At 48.4% G+C, this 17,278-nt stretch overlaps 1 protein-coding gene across 4 annotated transcripts; it reads right to left on the reverse strand.

Annotated features, from left to right (window-relative positions):
- Positions 1 to 3,423: 3,423 nt before the first annotated feature.
- On the reverse strand, positions 3,424 to 17,023 carry LOC133131485 (E3 ubiquitin-protein ligase AMFR-like). 4 transcript variants are annotated; one of them, XM_061246863.1, is made up of 14 exons: positions 16,935 to 17,023; positions 15,770 to 16,026; positions 15,529 to 15,621; positions 13,483 to 13,647; positions 11,363 to 11,515; positions 10,714 to 10,754; positions 9,943 to 10,075; positions 8,954 to 9,087; positions 8,522 to 8,632; positions 6,080 to 6,270; positions 5,386 to 5,489; positions 4,619 to 4,753; positions 4,143 to 4,336; positions 3,424 to 3,799 (listed from the first exon to the last, which is right to left on the reverse strand). In XM_061246863.1, the coding sequence occupies exons 2-14, from the start codon at positions 16,016 to 16,018 to the stop codon at positions 3,625 to 3,627; spliced, it is 1,878 nt and encodes a 625-aa protein (XP_061102847.1). In that variant the 5' UTR covers positions 16,019 to 16,026; positions 16,935 to 17,023; the 3' UTR covers positions 3,424 to 3,624. The 4 variants fall into 4 exon arrangements, with proteins under 4 accessions (XP_061102847.1, XP_061102848.1, XP_061102849.1 ...); XM_061246864.1 differs by having other exon boundaries at positions 15,770 to 16,040; positions 16,935 to 17,021; XM_061246865.1 differs by having other exon boundaries at positions 16,931 to 17,021.
- Between the last annotated feature and the right edge of the window lie 255 nt (positions 17,024 to 17,278).

The following is a 17,278-nucleotide window of genomic DNA, read 5'->3' on the forward strand; positions in this document are numbered from 1 at the left end:
GCCAGAGCTGCTGCCGGTCCACTTTATTTCCAGCTCGGAAGATAAAGGACACAGCATTACTTCATATTACACCTGGTTTCCACCATGGAAAAGGCCATGAACATAAACCCAGGCAGAACCATGAAAGAAAGAAACAAACACCAAGTATGCGTAAAAGCTTCTATAGTAGCTCGGTTTTATTTTGTACAGTAATTTCACATCTATAATACAGTGTTCATTACAAAATTATTTACAAAATCAGTCATTCATCCACTGCTGAATCGAGGCACAAAATGATTTTTGTGTATAAAAGCAAACCAATAAATTATTCAAATTTGTCTGATGAATTGTTAACAGTTATGACACCAAAGAACACGGTTCACAGTGAAAATGAAAGACATCTGGCAGACATTTTATGATATAGCGAGAAGAAATACTGTATAGAGGGGTGTGACCATAAAACCAAAGAACAGAGACCGCTTATAATCCCAGTGCTTATAGACGTGTTTGAGACAGACATATTATGCGTCTCAAAAAAAAGATCTTATAATACCTGTAACAAGCAACGTCACATTCATGGAATTTACCCCCGAAAGGATTCTCAATGTGGGTATCTGCATAGTCAACACGACAAAATCCCCGAAACAATAATGTGCTCAAAAACAAATACAAACTATACACATATTGCAACGTAACTGAATCAGGTGCTTGGTAAACAGTAGGGACACGGAGTTCCTGGGAAGTGGGTTCATATCAAGAGCCGTATCAGGCACTACATGACACAAATACGGGATCTTTTCCCCCCAGAGTGCTTGCTCAGCAGCGGCCGTTCTCCCAGGGAAGTGTGCGGAGGGAAGCGTATGCTGTGCAGGCCTGACGTGCCGACCGTTTTAGCACATGCAAATAGCACTTTCGCAACCGTTGGGAGCCGTCCGCCCAGCTAAACCACAGTGCCGCTACTCTCCAGTGTCTTTTCTGGATTATTGGCTCTTGAGGGGCATTGCATACTGCCACTCTCCAAATAGAACAAAGTCCACCTGACTAAGTAATGAACTCACTATGCAGGACTAACCCTTAAGAAGGTACAGATGAAAATGTGCAACTGAAGGACTACGGCTCACTTTAGACTACACACACTTTATCGTGAATAGGCTTAGGACATGGTTTCTGTTGGGGTTTCACCAATCATATTTCTGTCCTGATTTATTGGGCGTTTATCTTCTGGATTATGCCATATAATCTGGCACCTATAAATAACTTCTTGAAGAGAAATTATAAAATTAAGTATTATTCTTCACACAAAAAACTGAGCAACCATTGCAATTGTATGTCTAAATCTTAAACAATACTTGACCAGATAATACCGCTTTGTCAAATGATGCATAGACCAGACTAAAGAAATAAGTAAAAGACCAATAGTTATGAACTTTCCATTTACGTGACGCTGCTAGCACAGTGCTCTTTTTTCAGCTGACCCATGACTGAGAAATGTGCTGATTTAATGTTCTTACCTGGGACAGTGGACTGATAAAACCTAAATCTTGATAAGCCTAAGCATACCTTCCAATTCATTTTGCACATTAAAACAAAAAAACCTCCAAGCCATTACAATGAACAAATTTCATAAATTAATCACATTTACTGTATACAGTCAACTGCCCCTCTCCCTAAAACAAAGAAGTTATGCAGTTTAAAATTAAAGTGATTGCATAACATAACATCCAATAAGCCCGGCTCTAGATGCTGCCACCTAGCTTGGGAGAAAATCGTTGTTGGCAAGATTCTCACAAGCTACATTTGTCTTGCTGGTTTTTTGTAACAGCAAACAATTACTGAAACCCTTTTTTATGATACTGATGCACAGCTTGATGTAGACCTATGAGCAAATGAAACTGCAGGTCGCAGCTATAAGAGCAAGACTCGCATTAGAAAGAATCACTGCTGGTGAGGCCAATACCATATAAAAAAAACAAGTCTGCTTAGTTTGTAAAGATAATAATAATAATAATAATAATAATAATTATAATAATAAATAGCAGAGAAAGCTGCTCAAACCCTAAAACAGGTGCTGTCTAGAGCGAAGGAGAAAAGCCATCTTCTCGGAGTGTTCCAGCAGTACCTGAAGCATTAGACCGGGAAGCTGCACCAGTAAGGCCTGAATGTTCACTGTGCTGGACAAACCGGCACCGTCTTCACAGGAAAACATTGCCACTCAAACGGATCCAGAACCAATCCCCATGCTCACGCTGCCCTAAGCAACGCTTTCATCAGGGGGAAGAAGCACACTCTTAAAGACTTTAAAAAAAAAAGGAAATGAAAGGAAATTACTGAATACTGACGACTGCGCTGAAAATAAAAGTTCTGCTTCCTTCTCGTTAAAAGGCAGAACCATAAGAATGATCTTCAAACATGAGTGTGTGTATAGCATGTATATTCTTTACATATATTAGATTGTATACACACACACACACGCACACAGCTTACATGAAATGTGGCTCTGAGGCCGGTCCAGTTGCAGTGTTACACGTGTTCAGCAGGTCCTTATTCATCAGTTAATAGAAAATGAAACTAATTTCCATCCAGCTTTTCCAAAGTCACTGCTAAATCTCTTCAACCTGAACTAAAAACAAGTTGGTATTTTCTCCATTGGTTATTATTTTTCCTGTTAATACGAACAAGTAGATACAAACCTGCAGCCAAACAAGCACGTTGACCAGATCCTCATGCGGACAGAGCAGGGTTTGTGTTGCGGACAGAGCAGGGTTTGTGTTGCGTAAGAGCCGCTCCGAGCCCGACTCGAACTCCAGCCGGACCGAGGCGAGAGGGTCCGCTTCGAGCTCCGAAGCCGTCGGCAATCACTGGCCTCTCACGGACACGCGATCCGTGGAGCAGCCAAAAAGTGGAACGAAGCTCAAAACACTATCGGCACGACACTCAGGTTTCAGCGGGTGCTAAAGCCGGTCAGACGTTGTGCAGTTCCTAGGCAGCCGAGGGGAGGCGGGGAGAAACCGATTAAAGCTCTGACCACTACAGATGTACTCGAGTCTCATCTTCCTAAGGCAACGTAAAAACGCCACGGCAGCGTCAAGCTCAGCCAAATGCCATGCTCACGATGGGCTCGCTTTCTCCCCAACTTCACAACGCTAGTTTTCCATTTTTCCTTTCAGCGATTCTAAGATGGTGCCCCGGTGGGGCGAGGGGGGGAGGCAGGGTCCGGGGGTCACAGACGCAGTGCGGGAGGGTGAGGGAGGGGGCAGGGCGGGGGTAGAGGGAGGGAGGGGGCAGGGTCCGGGGGTGAGGGAGGGGGGCAGGGTCCGGGGGTGAGGGAGGGGGGCAGGGCCCGGGGGTGAGAGAGGGGGGCAGGGTCCGGGGGTGAGGGAGGGGGGCAGGGTCCGGGGGTGAGGGAGGGGGGCAGGGTCCGGGGGTGAGGGAGGGGGGCAGGGTCCGGGGGTGAGGGAGAGGGGCAGGGTCCGGGGGTGAGGGAGAGGGGCAGGGTCCGGGGGTGAGGGAGAGGGGCAGGGTTGGGGGGTGAGGGAGAGGGGCAGGGTCGGGGGGTGAGGGAGAGGGGCAGGGTCGGGGGGTGAGGGAGAGGGGCAGGGTCCAGGGGTGAGGGAGAGGGGCAGCGGCAGGGCTGGGGGGAGAAGGTTAGGGGTCGCGCTGCCCCTGCATGCGCCGTTCGGCCGCGGCGGCCAGCATGCGGCGGCGCTGCGTCATAGAGTCCGAGCCATCCCCTTGCAGAGAGGGCAGGCCATCCTCCTCCTCCTCCTCTTCCTCCTCCTCTTCCTCCTCTTCCTCCTCAGGGCTCCGGCTCAGGTAGCGTCTATGAGGAGACACCTGCCTGTCAGAAATCCATTTCCCATGGTGCACTACACTACACATACTATAATATGCTACTGCAGTATTTGAAGCTGTGTGGACTTGGGGAGGGTTATCTGCGTGCGTGCCGATTGGTTGGGCAGGGTTACCTGCGTGCGTGCAGATTGGTTGGGCCGGGTTACCTGCGTGCGTGCAGATTGGTTGGGCAGGGTTACCTGCGTGCGTGCAGATTGGTTGGGCAGGGTTACCTGCGTGCGTGCAGATTGGTTGGGCAGGGTTACCTGCGTGCGTGCAGATTGGTTGGGCAGGGTTACCTGTGTACGTGCGTATTGGTTGGGCAGGGTTACCTGCGTGCTTGTTGCAGCAGCTCCTCCTTCCTCTGTAAGAGCATTCTCTGCCTCTCCTCGGCTGACTTGGAGAAGCGGCTGCCCCGGGCCTCAGAGTCCTCCGGCCCCCCGGGCGTGGCCTCCACACCCCCGCTGGCCCCTGCCGGCTCCTCAGGAGCGGGGCCCCCCAGCAAGGCGGTGCGCTCGGCCGACTGCTGGGACGAGCAACAATGCAAGCGTCAGTACTGCTCCATACTGCAGCACAGACCACAGCAGGGCGTCAGAACTGCTCCATACTGCAGCACAGACCACAGCAGGGCGTCAGTACTGCTCCATACTGCAGCACAGACCACAGCAGGGCGTCAGTACTGCTCCATACTGCAGCACAGACCACAGCAGGGCATCAGTACTGCTCCATACTGCAGCACAGACCACAGCAGGGTGTCAGTAGCGCCCCATAGTGCATACCGCATGGGCGGGAGGGGAGGGGCGCTTGCCTGGGTGGGGAAGGGGACCTGGATCCGGCCCTCCAGTATGTTGTCGGTGGTGATTTCTACGGAGCGCGTGAGCTGGAGGTCCTGCAGCACCAGGTGGTAGGGAACCTGCGGGAACATCTCCTGGATCTGATGGGCCTGCGGGAGGAACAAGCAGCGTGAAACAACCACTGCGGAAAGGTTCTCTATCCAGAACAGAACAGCGTTCCCAATGCCTACCACACACGCTAGGGAACCACAGAACAGCATTCCCAATGTCCTGCAGTGTGCGCTAGGGAACCACAGCAGAACAGCGTTCCCAATGTCTGGCAGTGTGCGCTAGGGAACCAGAGGAGAACAGCGTTCCCAATGTTTGGCAGTGTGTTGTTCTGATGCAGGGTGGTGTAACAGCGTGTGGTTCTGATGCAGGGTGGTGTAACAGCGTGTGGTTCTGATGCAGGGTGGTGTAACAGCGTGTGGTTCTGGTTCTGGGTGGTGTAACAGCGTGTGGTTCTGATGCAGGGTGGTGTAACAGCGTGTGGTTCTGATGCAGGGTGGTGTAACAGCGTGTGGTTCTGATGCAGGGTGGTGTAACAGCGTGTGGTTCTGATGCTGGGTGGTGTAACAGCGTGTGGTTCTGATGCTGGGTGGTGTAACAGCGTGTGGTTCTGATGCTGGGTGGTGTAACAGCGTGTGGTTCTGATGCTGGGTGGTGTAACAGCGTGTGGTTCTGGTGCTGGGTGGTGTAACAGCGTGTGGTTCTGGTGCTAGGTGGTATAAGGGCGGCTCACCATAGCGTTGAGCTGGGAGTTGTTGGCTTGAGCGATCCCCATGATGTTAGTGGTGTGCATGACTTCCACTGAGAAACTGGGCAGCCAGCTGGCGATACGGGACCCTAGGGAGAAACAAATACGTAAAATCAACACAGCTTTCCTTTTAACCTGGGACATTCCCTAACTACACTCTTCAGATTCCCTTTTCAGCTATTTATTTAGGAAAAGCTAAGGGATAAATCTGTGATGCAGCAAGAAATGCATTTGACATACTTGAGTTCTTGTATTACGCATAACATATTTGACACAGTACATTGACCAAAATGTAACTTTCTGAATGTCGGTGAAGAACACACACACAGACAGAATCCACAGGGGTACTGGGCAGTTCCATGGTAACTGGCATTACAGCTACTGGATATTTTGGTGGTAAAGCCCAATACAGTTACATACAGTAATAGAGACTGATAAGAGTTATTATAAGAGCATATGTCAGTCCCTTAAGTAGCTGTATTGTACCACTGAAATATCCTGCAGTTGTAACGTCGGTAACCATGGAATTGGCCTTTCAATGGCGTAGGCAACCGAGGACTGAAAGCACTTGAAATGCATGCTTGGGTCCAGCTCTGGATGCAAACACACCAGAGCGTGTGAACAGTTACGCGTACGTATGAGGTGCAAGTCTGGGGCCGGCCCCTCCGACTTCCTGTACCGTCGAAATGGAAGAAGTGGTTGTGCTGGTTGAGGTGGGGCCGCCCCTCGGCCCCTGGCCCGGGGCCCAGGTTGTCGTCCAGGGGCTCTCTCTGGCGCTCGTCCCGGGCGCGACCAGCCTCGTTGATGTTCAGCGACATGCGGCACGTGGGGCAGGAGGTGTCCTGCTCCAGCCAGGACCGCAGGCACGAGCTGAGGAGACACAAGTGTTACGGCTACTTGGGCCTCTCAGCCTTATTCTGCATTCTGTTGCTTATTTCTGTTCTGGTGTCTTGTAGGCCTGGTCCCGTGTGTTCCTGGATGGGATGTGCCAGCACGCGGGGCGTGTCCCGGCCGAGGACATAAAGTGGGCCTGGCCTTCCAGAGAAGCGGCGGGAGCTTTGCTTTGTCTTTTGTTCTGTTTGCGCTTGAGATCAGTTTGAAATACATATGTTTTCATGTAATTAAAACCCTAAACGTGAAACAGTTGCAAAGTCTCTTCTGCCGTTTTCTTTGTTACTTTGAGGTCTGGTAGTTTGCCAAGAGCAGGTGCGGGGTGAAGTGAGGACAGGGGGAGTCCTGAACTTTGTTCGTAGTTGGCAGAACGCCCTGAACTTTGTACAGAGTTGGCAGAGCATAAGGACCATTGGCAATTTGCCACAATGACGTTGTAGGAGGAGCGTTGGGAGGAGTTACGATAAGAACAGTGTGGGTGATTTGCCAGAATGAGGTTTGAGGAGGAGTTGTAGGTGGAGTAACTGTGTATAAAATGGGTGTACAAATGACAGTCAGGGTTCAGCTCTGGAGAGCTGATCCGGCTTTATGCACGTGTGCTAGTAAAGTCTGATTTTCCTGAAGAACTTGCTGCCATGGTGTCGTCTTTTCCCTCGCAAAGATGTTTTTCGACAAATTGAAGATTTGGACTCTGTCGTTTCCTAGACACGACAGTGGGGGAGGGGGGTGTCACCAAAGACACTTTTTTCAATTGGACAATAAATTACTCTTCACATTCAGATTTGCAAAAAAAATACCTTTTACAACCGGAGAAGACAAATTATGTCAAAGAAATTAACACTGATTAACATTTCATGCTTATTACCCCATGTTTTCCTATCTGTCTTCTTTGTTTTCCAGGGCCCGGATTACAGATGTTATGACAGTTGGGAAATGGTTTTGGAGAAATAGGGGTTAATGGGGTGTAATTTTTGGAATTTAAATGGGAATTAACTGTGTTGCCCAATTAAGCACATTTGGTGAATTTGGTGGAATTAAATTGGTGATTATTGGTGATAATGGTTGTGGGTATAATGACCTGTGATAGCCTACAAGCCTCTTCTTAAGGGGGAGGGTGTTACGGCGCCCGGACCAGAGAGAGCTCAGCACCCGGACCAGAGAGCTCAGCGCCCGGACCAAAGGGAGCTCAGCGCCCTGACCAAAAGGAGCTCAGCGCCCGGACCAAAGGGAGCTCAGCGCCCGGACCAAAGGGAGCTCAGCGCCCGGACCAAAGGGAGCTCAGCGCCCGGACCAAAGGGAGCTCAGCGCCCGGACCAGAGAGAGCTCAGCACCCGGACCAGAGAGCTCAGCGCCCGGACCAAAGGGAGCTCAGCGCCCGGACCAAAGGGAGCTCAGCGCCCGGACCAAAGGGAGCTCAGCGCCCGGACCAAAGGGAGCTCAGCGCCCGGACCAAAGGGAGCTCAGCGCCCGGACCAAAGGGAGCTCAGCGCCCGGACCAAAGGGAGCTCAGCGGCCGGACCAAAGGGAGCTCAGCGGCCGGACCAGAGAGCTCAGCGCCCGGACCAAAGGGAGCTCAGCGGCCGGACCAAAGGGAGCTCAGCGGCCGGACCAGAGAGAGCTCAGCGGCCGGACCAAAGGGAGCTCAGCGGCCGGACCAAAGGGAGCTCAGCGGCCGGACCAGAGAGCTCAGCGCCCGGACCAAAGGGAGCTCAGCGGCCGGACCAGAGAGCTCAGCGGCCGGACCAAAGGGAGCTCAGCGGCCGGACCAAAGGGAGCTCAGCGCCCGGACCAGAGAGCTCAGCGCCCGGACCAAAGAGAGCTCAGCGCCCGGACCAAAGAGAGCTCAGCGCCCGGACCAAAGAGAGCTCAGCGCCCGGACCAAAGAGAGCTCAGCGCCCGGACCAAAGAGAGCTCAGCGCCCGGACCAAAGAGAGCTCAGCGCCCGGACCAAAGAGAGCTCAGCGCCCGGACCAAAGAGAGCTCAGCGCCCGGACCAAAGAGAGCTCAGCGCCCGGACCAGACAGACTACTCTTGGGACTGAAAGGGTTAAAATGGCCAAATCCATACAATCCAATGTTTCAGTTAAAAACCCCTCCGAGGAAGGATCGTAAACATTTTGAAAACCATTAACGGGTTTTAGCCATCAATGTGTACAGGGACATTTACCATGAAACATAGTTCCATTAAAAATACACGGATTCACAGTACTGAGGCCCGGTCAGACGCTCACTTGTGGAAGAGGTGTCCGCAGGGGAGCTTGCGCGCCGCTTGCATGGAGTCCCAGCAGATGGCACAGTCGTCGTTGTTGGCCGCCAGCTCTTCTGGGGTGGCCACCGCAAACCTGCAGGTAAACACGGGGGATGGGTGGCCAAGCCCTGCGACACGTCCCTTAAACAGCGTGCTAACCACCCGTGAATCAGTTTGTGTGTGCGACACGTCCCTTAAACAGCGTGTTACCCACCCGTGACTCAGTTTGGGTGTGTGAGCCCTGGAGTATTAACCATCCGTGAGTCAGTTTGGGTGTGTGAGCCCTGGAGTATTAACCATCCGTGAGTCAGTTTGGGTGTGTGACATGTCCCGTAACAGCGTGTTAACCGCCCGTGAGTCAGTTTGGGTGTGTGACATGTCCCGTAACAGCCCGTGAGTGGGCTTGCGGCCCTACCTGGCCTCCATGTTGTCGATGACGCGCAGGTAGTTCTTGTGGCGGCGCACCCGGCGCTGCACCTCGTGGAACAGGTAGCGCAGCTGCATGAAGATCACCAGGCTGGCCATGGACAGCCAGATGTTGCCGAAGAGCTGTGGAGCGTAGCGCGGGGCGTGAGAACGAGGCCAGCCCGGGGCCGCCGCCACACGGCAGAGATCAGAGACGCACGGGCCGAGAGGGCCAAGAACCACCGGGGTTCCACCCCTCCTCTTTAACCAGGGAGCCGGGCGTGAACCCGGTCTGGCCAAACTACCTGGGAGCCGGGCGTGAAGCCGGTCTGGCCAAACTACCTGGGAGCCGGGCGTGAACCCGGTCTGGCCAAACTACCTGGGAGCCGGGCGTGAAGCCGGTCTGGCCAAACTACCTGGGAGCCGGGCGTGAACCCGGTCTGGCCAAACTACCTGGGAGCCGGGCGTGAACCCGGTCTGGCCAAACTACCTGGGAGCCGGGCGTGAAGCCGGTCTGGCCAAACGTTAGCACCAATTACCCCAGAGAGAAGAAAAGCAGGGCTGGATTCAGACCGTTCAGACCGTATCATGGTGCCCCTCAGCCCATGGACTTTCTTTCGGTTTTCTTTTTGGATGATATAAAAGCTATAGGTATAGCTGTGTAAAATACATCACGCCTTCCTGTCACAATACAATTGTGGTGTTAAGACTAGTATTTCACTCAGTGATTATAGCCTTCCTGATGCCACATTTTTGTATGTATTCCCGAGAACAATGCTCTCCACTACCGTTTGTCAGTCTAGAGCAGAACGCCTGCCAAAGCACTTTAATGGAACAACAGGTAATTTCGGACTCCTAACGGTCAAGAGAGGAATAGCAGCAACAAACGCCTTCAAAGCACAACACTGGTTATCCCTCCCCCCTCTCTGTGAACGTGCTGATGCTGAAACGCCATTGGCTCTGGCACCTTGTTAACGTGGACGGGCAGGGCTCTCTCACCAGCATGTGGATGTGGTGCATCAGGTCCAGGGAGAGCAGCACCAGCTCCAGGATGAAGTCAGTGTAGTACACGTAGGTGCCCTTGCTCTCCCAGGTGCCCTCGTGGTTCAGGTCCCACAGGTGGATGGTGTACCTGGCGACAGTGGGACAGAGGGCCCGTTATCTCCCGACCTCACGGGACAACGACAGGGCACGGCTCTCAGGGGCCCGCAAAATCCAATTCAATTTAGACCTTCATATATTTTACATTGTTCTTAAGACAGTAAACCGTTTTAAGAGCCATATCATTTTTCATAAATGAGCTTGTCTTGATCATTTTAATTCACAAGGACACCCCAACACATGACATGTCTTTCACACAAAACTTCAATATTCATCCCTGACAAAAGAGCACATCAGTATTCAATTGGCAAATCCCATCAGGCAAAAAACATAAACCTAGGCAAGAACAAGAATGTGTTTCCAGCACCATAACTGAGGTAATGTGCCCAAATCGTATCACCTGAGAGCGTGTGGTTCCTGATCTTATAGTTTTAAAAATAGAATGTTTAATTAATGAGCCACGCTTCACTGACAGCTCAGAATAATCCTAATCCTCCCACTCTGAAGAACAATGCAACCTTTCGGCAGCAGCTGCAGCAGGTGAAGGGACTCTCCCTGCGCGGCTTGTGTGCAGCAGGTGAAGGGACTCTCCCTGTGCGGTTCGTGTCCCCAGCCCGGCAGGTGTGTGGGTTCAGGCGGGTAATCGAGGGGAGAGTGCTGAGGACTCACCTCGTGATGACATGGCCGGTGCGCACGGTGACCAGCAGGCACTGGAAGAAAAGACCAAAACCACAGAAAGAAGAAGTCACACCGTTCTTCCAGATCGCCATCAGGCCACATACACACACAGCAAACATCTGCACGCGGTTCTTTAAAAGGCCCATGCCTCTTGGTTTCAGTTTTGAAAACGTCCGCAAAACATTTGCCAAGAGCAGTGAGGCAGCCCCTAACCCTGCTCCCAGAGCCCAGATCCCCCTCAGCCCACCACCTCCTGCGTCATTCAACGTCATTCCATTAATATGCAAAAACATACGTCGTATCATATTGGAGTTTTAACAAAAGGCTCAGAAAAACAGTAGTTACAGTAGTTACCCTACAACATGCAGACTTCCACCAAAAGTGCAATTGCTTTACCTGGATCAGTATGGAACACAAATCGAAAGATCCAGGAATAATATTAAAAACGCGAAAACATGAAAAATATGCACGTGGGTTTGTTAAGCACTATGATGATACCAAGATAAGTGTATGTGTAGCAGCAACACACTAAACATGAACATTCAGCCGTCTCAGGGAGCTCGCCTGAGCTCGCACAGGGAGGAGAGGCCTCGCTGCTGCACACTGAAGCCGACAGCGCTGGTTATGGTCCTGGTCCTACCTCAGCGGCCATGAAGGCCACGGTGTGCATCCCGAGGGGCCGGCCCACCACCCCGCAGACCACAGCCAGCCCGCAGCAGGACAGCAGCAGGGACACCAGCAGGGTCAGCACGCGCACGTGACTGCTCATCGGAGTGGTCGGGGAGAACGACAGCTGAGGACCGCACGCACGCACACGCACACAGAGATACGTGCACGCACGCACACAGAGATACATGCACGCACGCGCACAGAGATACATGCATGCACGCACAGAGATACGTGCACGCACGCACACAGAGATACATACAGACACAGACACATGCACACACACACAGACAGACACACAGCGTGCGAGAGAGAGAGAGAGAGACAGAGAGACAGACAGACAGACAGACACACACACACACACACACACACACACACACACACACACACACACACACACAACAGCTTGTTACTTCGTATGACATCAGTGATTTATAAAGCAATTCAAAGGTGCAAAAAACGGTCATCAGAACAGTAGCACAACAGCCGTTAGCGTTGCAAGTACTGATTTATTTTTATTTTTATCAATAACTCAATACACTTTTTACAAAATAATCTCTGAATAGTCAGTCTTTTGAAACAATGGCAGACAATTTATTCTGGTACCCATTCCAGTCTCAGAAACAATTTCTTACTTTCAGTGTCTTATGAAGTAAATTTTGTTACCACCCCAATCGCCCCCCCAATCAGCAGTGCCCAGTCACAGACGGATGTATTGGGGGGAATATTATTAGGCTGTAATAAAATTATTATTTTTGTTTATGCATTATTTGGTTCATTGATTGCCCACCTAGCCGCCAAACAAATCCTGATTGCCTGCTTTTGCAATTCCTGAAATGAACTCGGATGCACGTTCAGATGACCACATACGTTTTTGTGTTCCAAAGTTGCTGGGTGAAACTACACGCATTAGGCTCTGTCTGCATGAGTAGCTATTATTAGCGCAGGCTCTGAAGAAGATACGGGCCTCGGTAATAGGTGATATGAGGTGATCTCACGAGAATGTAGGGAAAGTACGTCTTCGGCATACATAAAGGTGCTAAATATTACATGACACATGAGCTCAAACATGGGGTCATGCAACCGGTGCCAAAACGGAAGCATTTTGTAATTTGGCCATCGTGTCTCACGGGAGTGTCTGAAAGACCTGTAAACAGTCACCACACCACAGAAAACATGCTTACAGATTTGTGAGGTCAGATCAGTTATTATTAAAATTCGTACAACTTCAGTATTATCCACAGGCCGATTTATTCCAGACTGCCTCAAGAAAGCAAGTCCTGGATAAGCAATTTACCATAATAATCTAGTGTCTGGCCAGCTGGCTGGCTGACAATGTGAAAAATCAGGCCACCAAAAATACAAAAATCCTAACCTAGCTACAGAGCATGTGGGCTACACAGTAATTAGGACACTAGCTTGTTAATTCATAAGCTTGTCATTTGTAAGCCATCTCTAACTAATCTAATCTAGTGGAGAGCAAATCTAACTTCAACAAGTTTCCTTGACTCCGACATGTTCAAGGTATGAACTATGGATTTTCAACACAACACCAGACAATTCCCATTCCTAGTCTCAGCAATCACATACCACCAGTAAGTCCAGTTTTACAGTCCTCAGAATCACAACATGCACTGAGCAAATGTATAGTTTAAGAAATAAATACCTTGGGCTGTCAAAATACTCTGACAAGCAGGAGTTGAGGAAACTGTTCTTGCGAAATTGTGTCAACAAGATGGATGTTTGTAATACGACCTTCCTTGCCTGCACCTTGCTGATCATTTTTAATTGAGGCTATCTAATCCAGACATATCCTGACGCAAAAATATAAACAGGTTGCTGCTAACAGTTGCTGCAGCCCCTTGTCCTCCAACATGGCGGAGAACTTCGTCGTCAAGGAAATTCACACGCGAATAAGAAGGAAAACGCACCACGCCTAACTGTCATTCCACATCTCATCGCACAACGGACGACCCGTTCCCAACACTCCAGCAGTCCAGTACTGGACGGACGCTTGGCCTGAGAGCGTCTGCCCAAACCAGAAGCTCACAGTATCTGCAGTCGAAGCTCTACAACGCACGCGTTCAAACTCACATATTCAAAGCGGTCCTTGCACAGCTGGACCATGAGGTGCAGGAACACCAGCAGGGCGAACCACAGACACCAGGTGACCACCTCCTCCACGGTCTGCACGTTCAGCACGCCGAAGATGAAGATGAACTTGTAGAAGATGAAGTTCCAGAACTTGTCCTTCAGGTGCTGAGGGGGGAGAAGGAATATCCTCGAGAATTCAGCAAAACCGAGACCTGTTCTCCGGAAAAACTGCCACCAGCTCACTTTCCCAAATCATTATTTACCATGAATTCCCAAAATACAGTCTGAGCTTAATGCATGTTTGCTGGAAAGGGTAAAGTAACATTTACCTATAGGAACAGAATTTACAAGGCATTGTTATTACTGTTTGGGAAGTCCTACTAAATTTTCTGACAGATCAATGATGCGATTATTGTAATGAATCAGGTAGCCTGAATAGTATGCTCAAGTTTTTAGTTTTCTTTAAACAATGGAAAGTGCAACGACAACCCCAACTCCTACAGTGAAACAAAAGTGATCCAAACGCCGAACTTGGAGGTTGGAAGATAAAATAATTTTGTCTCATCCTGCAAAAATTCCCAAACCAACTAGCCCACTGAGGGCACTTGTGTTGTCTGCCGTATGCCACATAATAAAATGAACACAAAATGAATATTTAACATTAACCCTTTGTGGTTCCTGAGCCCAGTTATTTAAAACTTTTAATTTAGATTTTAAAATCCCTTTTTATTGCTATGCCAGATGAAATCGATCTTGTAGGTTTTCTCTCAGTTTTTCCAATAACTTTCAGATAGGATCATTCTGATCCAGATACCACAAGATCAGGATTACAGAACTGGATTTGCAGTCTGCTTTGGTCACAACTGCCGCCTGTTCTGGCCCCACGGTGGTGGAATGGCCATCCTGTGGACGTCAGAACAGCAGTCTTTGACCACTTTCAAGCCCAGACTGAAAACTCTTCAGGCTGCACCTATCCCTCCCTACCTCACTGCTATAATTAGCCATGTGTATGCCATAAGTTATAATTGCACTTGTATGTACAATTATTTTAGTATTCAGGGTATTCTAGCTGCCAACCGTGGTATGCTAGTTGGTAAGTTGATGACTCTTCAAGGGTTCAAGTTTTATCCATGCGATCATAGATAGGACTTGGGACTGTACTTCCCTCTTGGAACGAACGCACTTGTACCTGGTTCTGGTTGGCACTTTATTGTATGTCACTCTGAATAAGAGTGACTGCTAAATGACTGTAATGTAATGATTATCTGTAGGTCAAAATAACGAAACATTGCATTAAGAAAGACACGAGTGAACATGTGGGAAAATGCATAATTCAGTTGGCATATTAGTCCTGTTAATCTGCATTAATACACAATACATTGGAAGTCTACTTAATTTCAGACTTCAATGTCTCACTGGAGACTAAAAATAATTCCAAAGAACTTTAACTTTAACCACTAATAAAAATGACCCAAGATAAAATGATGGTTCACTACAGTACAACTGCGGAACTGCTACCAATTAGGCAATTATCTTAGAATAGGAAACGGAGTACATCTTCAAATTAAAAAAGATAAAATCCCGAAGCATTTACTAATTTTTTAGGCTTGCCATTTTCTTTAGACCACTTTCAGTTCTGTGGGGCTCGTATAAATAATTTATTGTCCATTTAGAATAATGTTTTGGAAAGGTTTGTGTGCAATCATGATTTAATGAAACAATTTATTAAAGATGTGCAATGTGTCCTTCCAGATTAAGATTACCCTGATGTTCAGTATCAAACCTATCCTAATCTCAAACTTGGAATTTTAAAAAGCTCAAAAACAACATTTGATCTAGATTCTAGGTAGGATTGGATTACAAGACCCTTATCCCAATTTTCAGGACCAGGATCACAGCTTCCAGTCTTGAAAATAGCCAATTTTGAGAAGTAACCCCATATGATTACTGAAATCCCATTCAAAAAAGTTTTTAAATACTGGGCCCTGGTTTCAGATGTAGACAATTCAATATAGACAATTTAATTATGCTCGTCTTCAATCTCACCTGTTTTTCGCTGACTCTAAGGGGCCCAAACACTATGCACTGGATCATCTTAGCAATGAGCATCAGGCAACAACAAGCTGTATTCACGAGAACCTGGGCAAAGGGAAAATCAAGAGCAGTCAATGCACATCGCCACTATACTAGAGGCCTCCCGCAAACTCCGTATTATATAGATAACGTTGAGTCAACATAATTAATAAAACTCAGGAACGGAAATTGTTTTTGTTTTTTTATAGCTTACCCAAACGTAGAAGCTGTCAGACACTAGGTATTGGAGGACCGTGGTGGCCACTCCATTTCCAAGATCGAAAAACGGAGATTCCTCGGCTTCATCTTGCGCTTCTACGGATTCGTCCGTCTCCGAAGCGAATCTCGAGTCAGTCACAGTGGTATAAGCGCTGAGAACACTCCCGACAAGCAGGACAGCGCTCAGCGCCGTGTAGGTCTGCAAACTGGGCCACGGAAACCTCTCCAAGAACATCAGAGGCATCGCGAAACCTGAGAAGATCGAACTGCTCTAAACTAAATTAAATAACAATAGTAGCGAACCATCAACACGAGTTAGCTACACACTTCAAGTTTTTCTCTAATTTAGCGAAGAAATTACATGCACCTAACGTTAAATAGTTTGCAAGCAGGTCTCAGAAACGTTAAGTTATGTTGTTATGGTTGGCTCAGTAACTTGGTTGACACTCGTCAGTACAGTTCGAGATCCGTACTCATTTGGTCGCGTGTCATCGAATCGTTTGTTTGGCAAATTAGCTCAATTATAGATGCTCGACGACTCTTTGATAATGTATTATAGAATTTCTAAAACACTCACAGGAAACTTTTAAGACGTAGTTTGCCCTGAAAAAAAATATTTCGGCATTACTCACGTCGTCGCAAGTGGGGCGCACTATTGCAGATATTTATTGCGTTATTTAACGTTACCCGTCAACACAAGTAAAGTTAGCCACCTATCCAGCTATTTATGCATTTAACTGTTCCAATGTGCTCTACTCCTGTAAAATAATAGCAACACTAGCCTTATGCATTACCAAGCACACTAACGTTAACTTAGCTTAAAAATCTTCTCTCGGGTGACTGGTGTTTATCCTGACACGTCTACCGTCCGACGATTTTCTTGCGACGCTTTTAACTGGCGTTCATTTCTTGTACCGACAATGCACATATAAAGTATTGTTTTGTTCTCATTAGCATGCTGGCTTCCTAGCTATGTCACAACGTCGTCAACTTTACCATTTGTTAGCTAGCTCGCGAGTTAGCCACTTGAGGCGATTACAGTTCAGGCCTAGCTAAATCTGTTATTTATCCGACACCTGGGCGTAAGTAACTAATAAACAGGGGCCTACGTTATTCTTTATAATGTTTTCTTAATGTTGTTTGATGGGTAACCTACTTACGGCCCTAGTTCAATTCCAAATCCATTTGCCAGTATAATCACTCCAGCCGTCAGTTCTGGCAATTTCGAGAGGCGACAGGTCCTTAACCTTTCCGGTTTTGTCTGACGTCATTCAAGTTCTTCCGGTTATTACACCATAGAAATCCCCCTGTACTAGTGTCTGAAATAAAGTCTCATGTGTCAAATGCCGAAGTGCTTCTGTTTTTTTCAACCATACTGTTGTTACAGTCGTTAATTAAATCCAATGTTTTCTATATTTCTCAAACTACATTTGAAATGGGACTGTGGAATTAAAGAGAAGTTTTTGTGTATGTTGTTTTAAACATAGATTTTCCATTTTTTTAA

The sequence above is a fragment of the Conger conger genome, chromosome 6 (genome assembly GCF_963514075.1).
Source record: "Conger conger chromosome 6, fConCon1.1, whole genome shotgun sequence".
Taxonomy (NCBI): domain Eukaryota; kingdom Metazoa; phylum Chordata; class Actinopteri; order Anguilliformes; family Congridae; genus Conger; species Conger conger.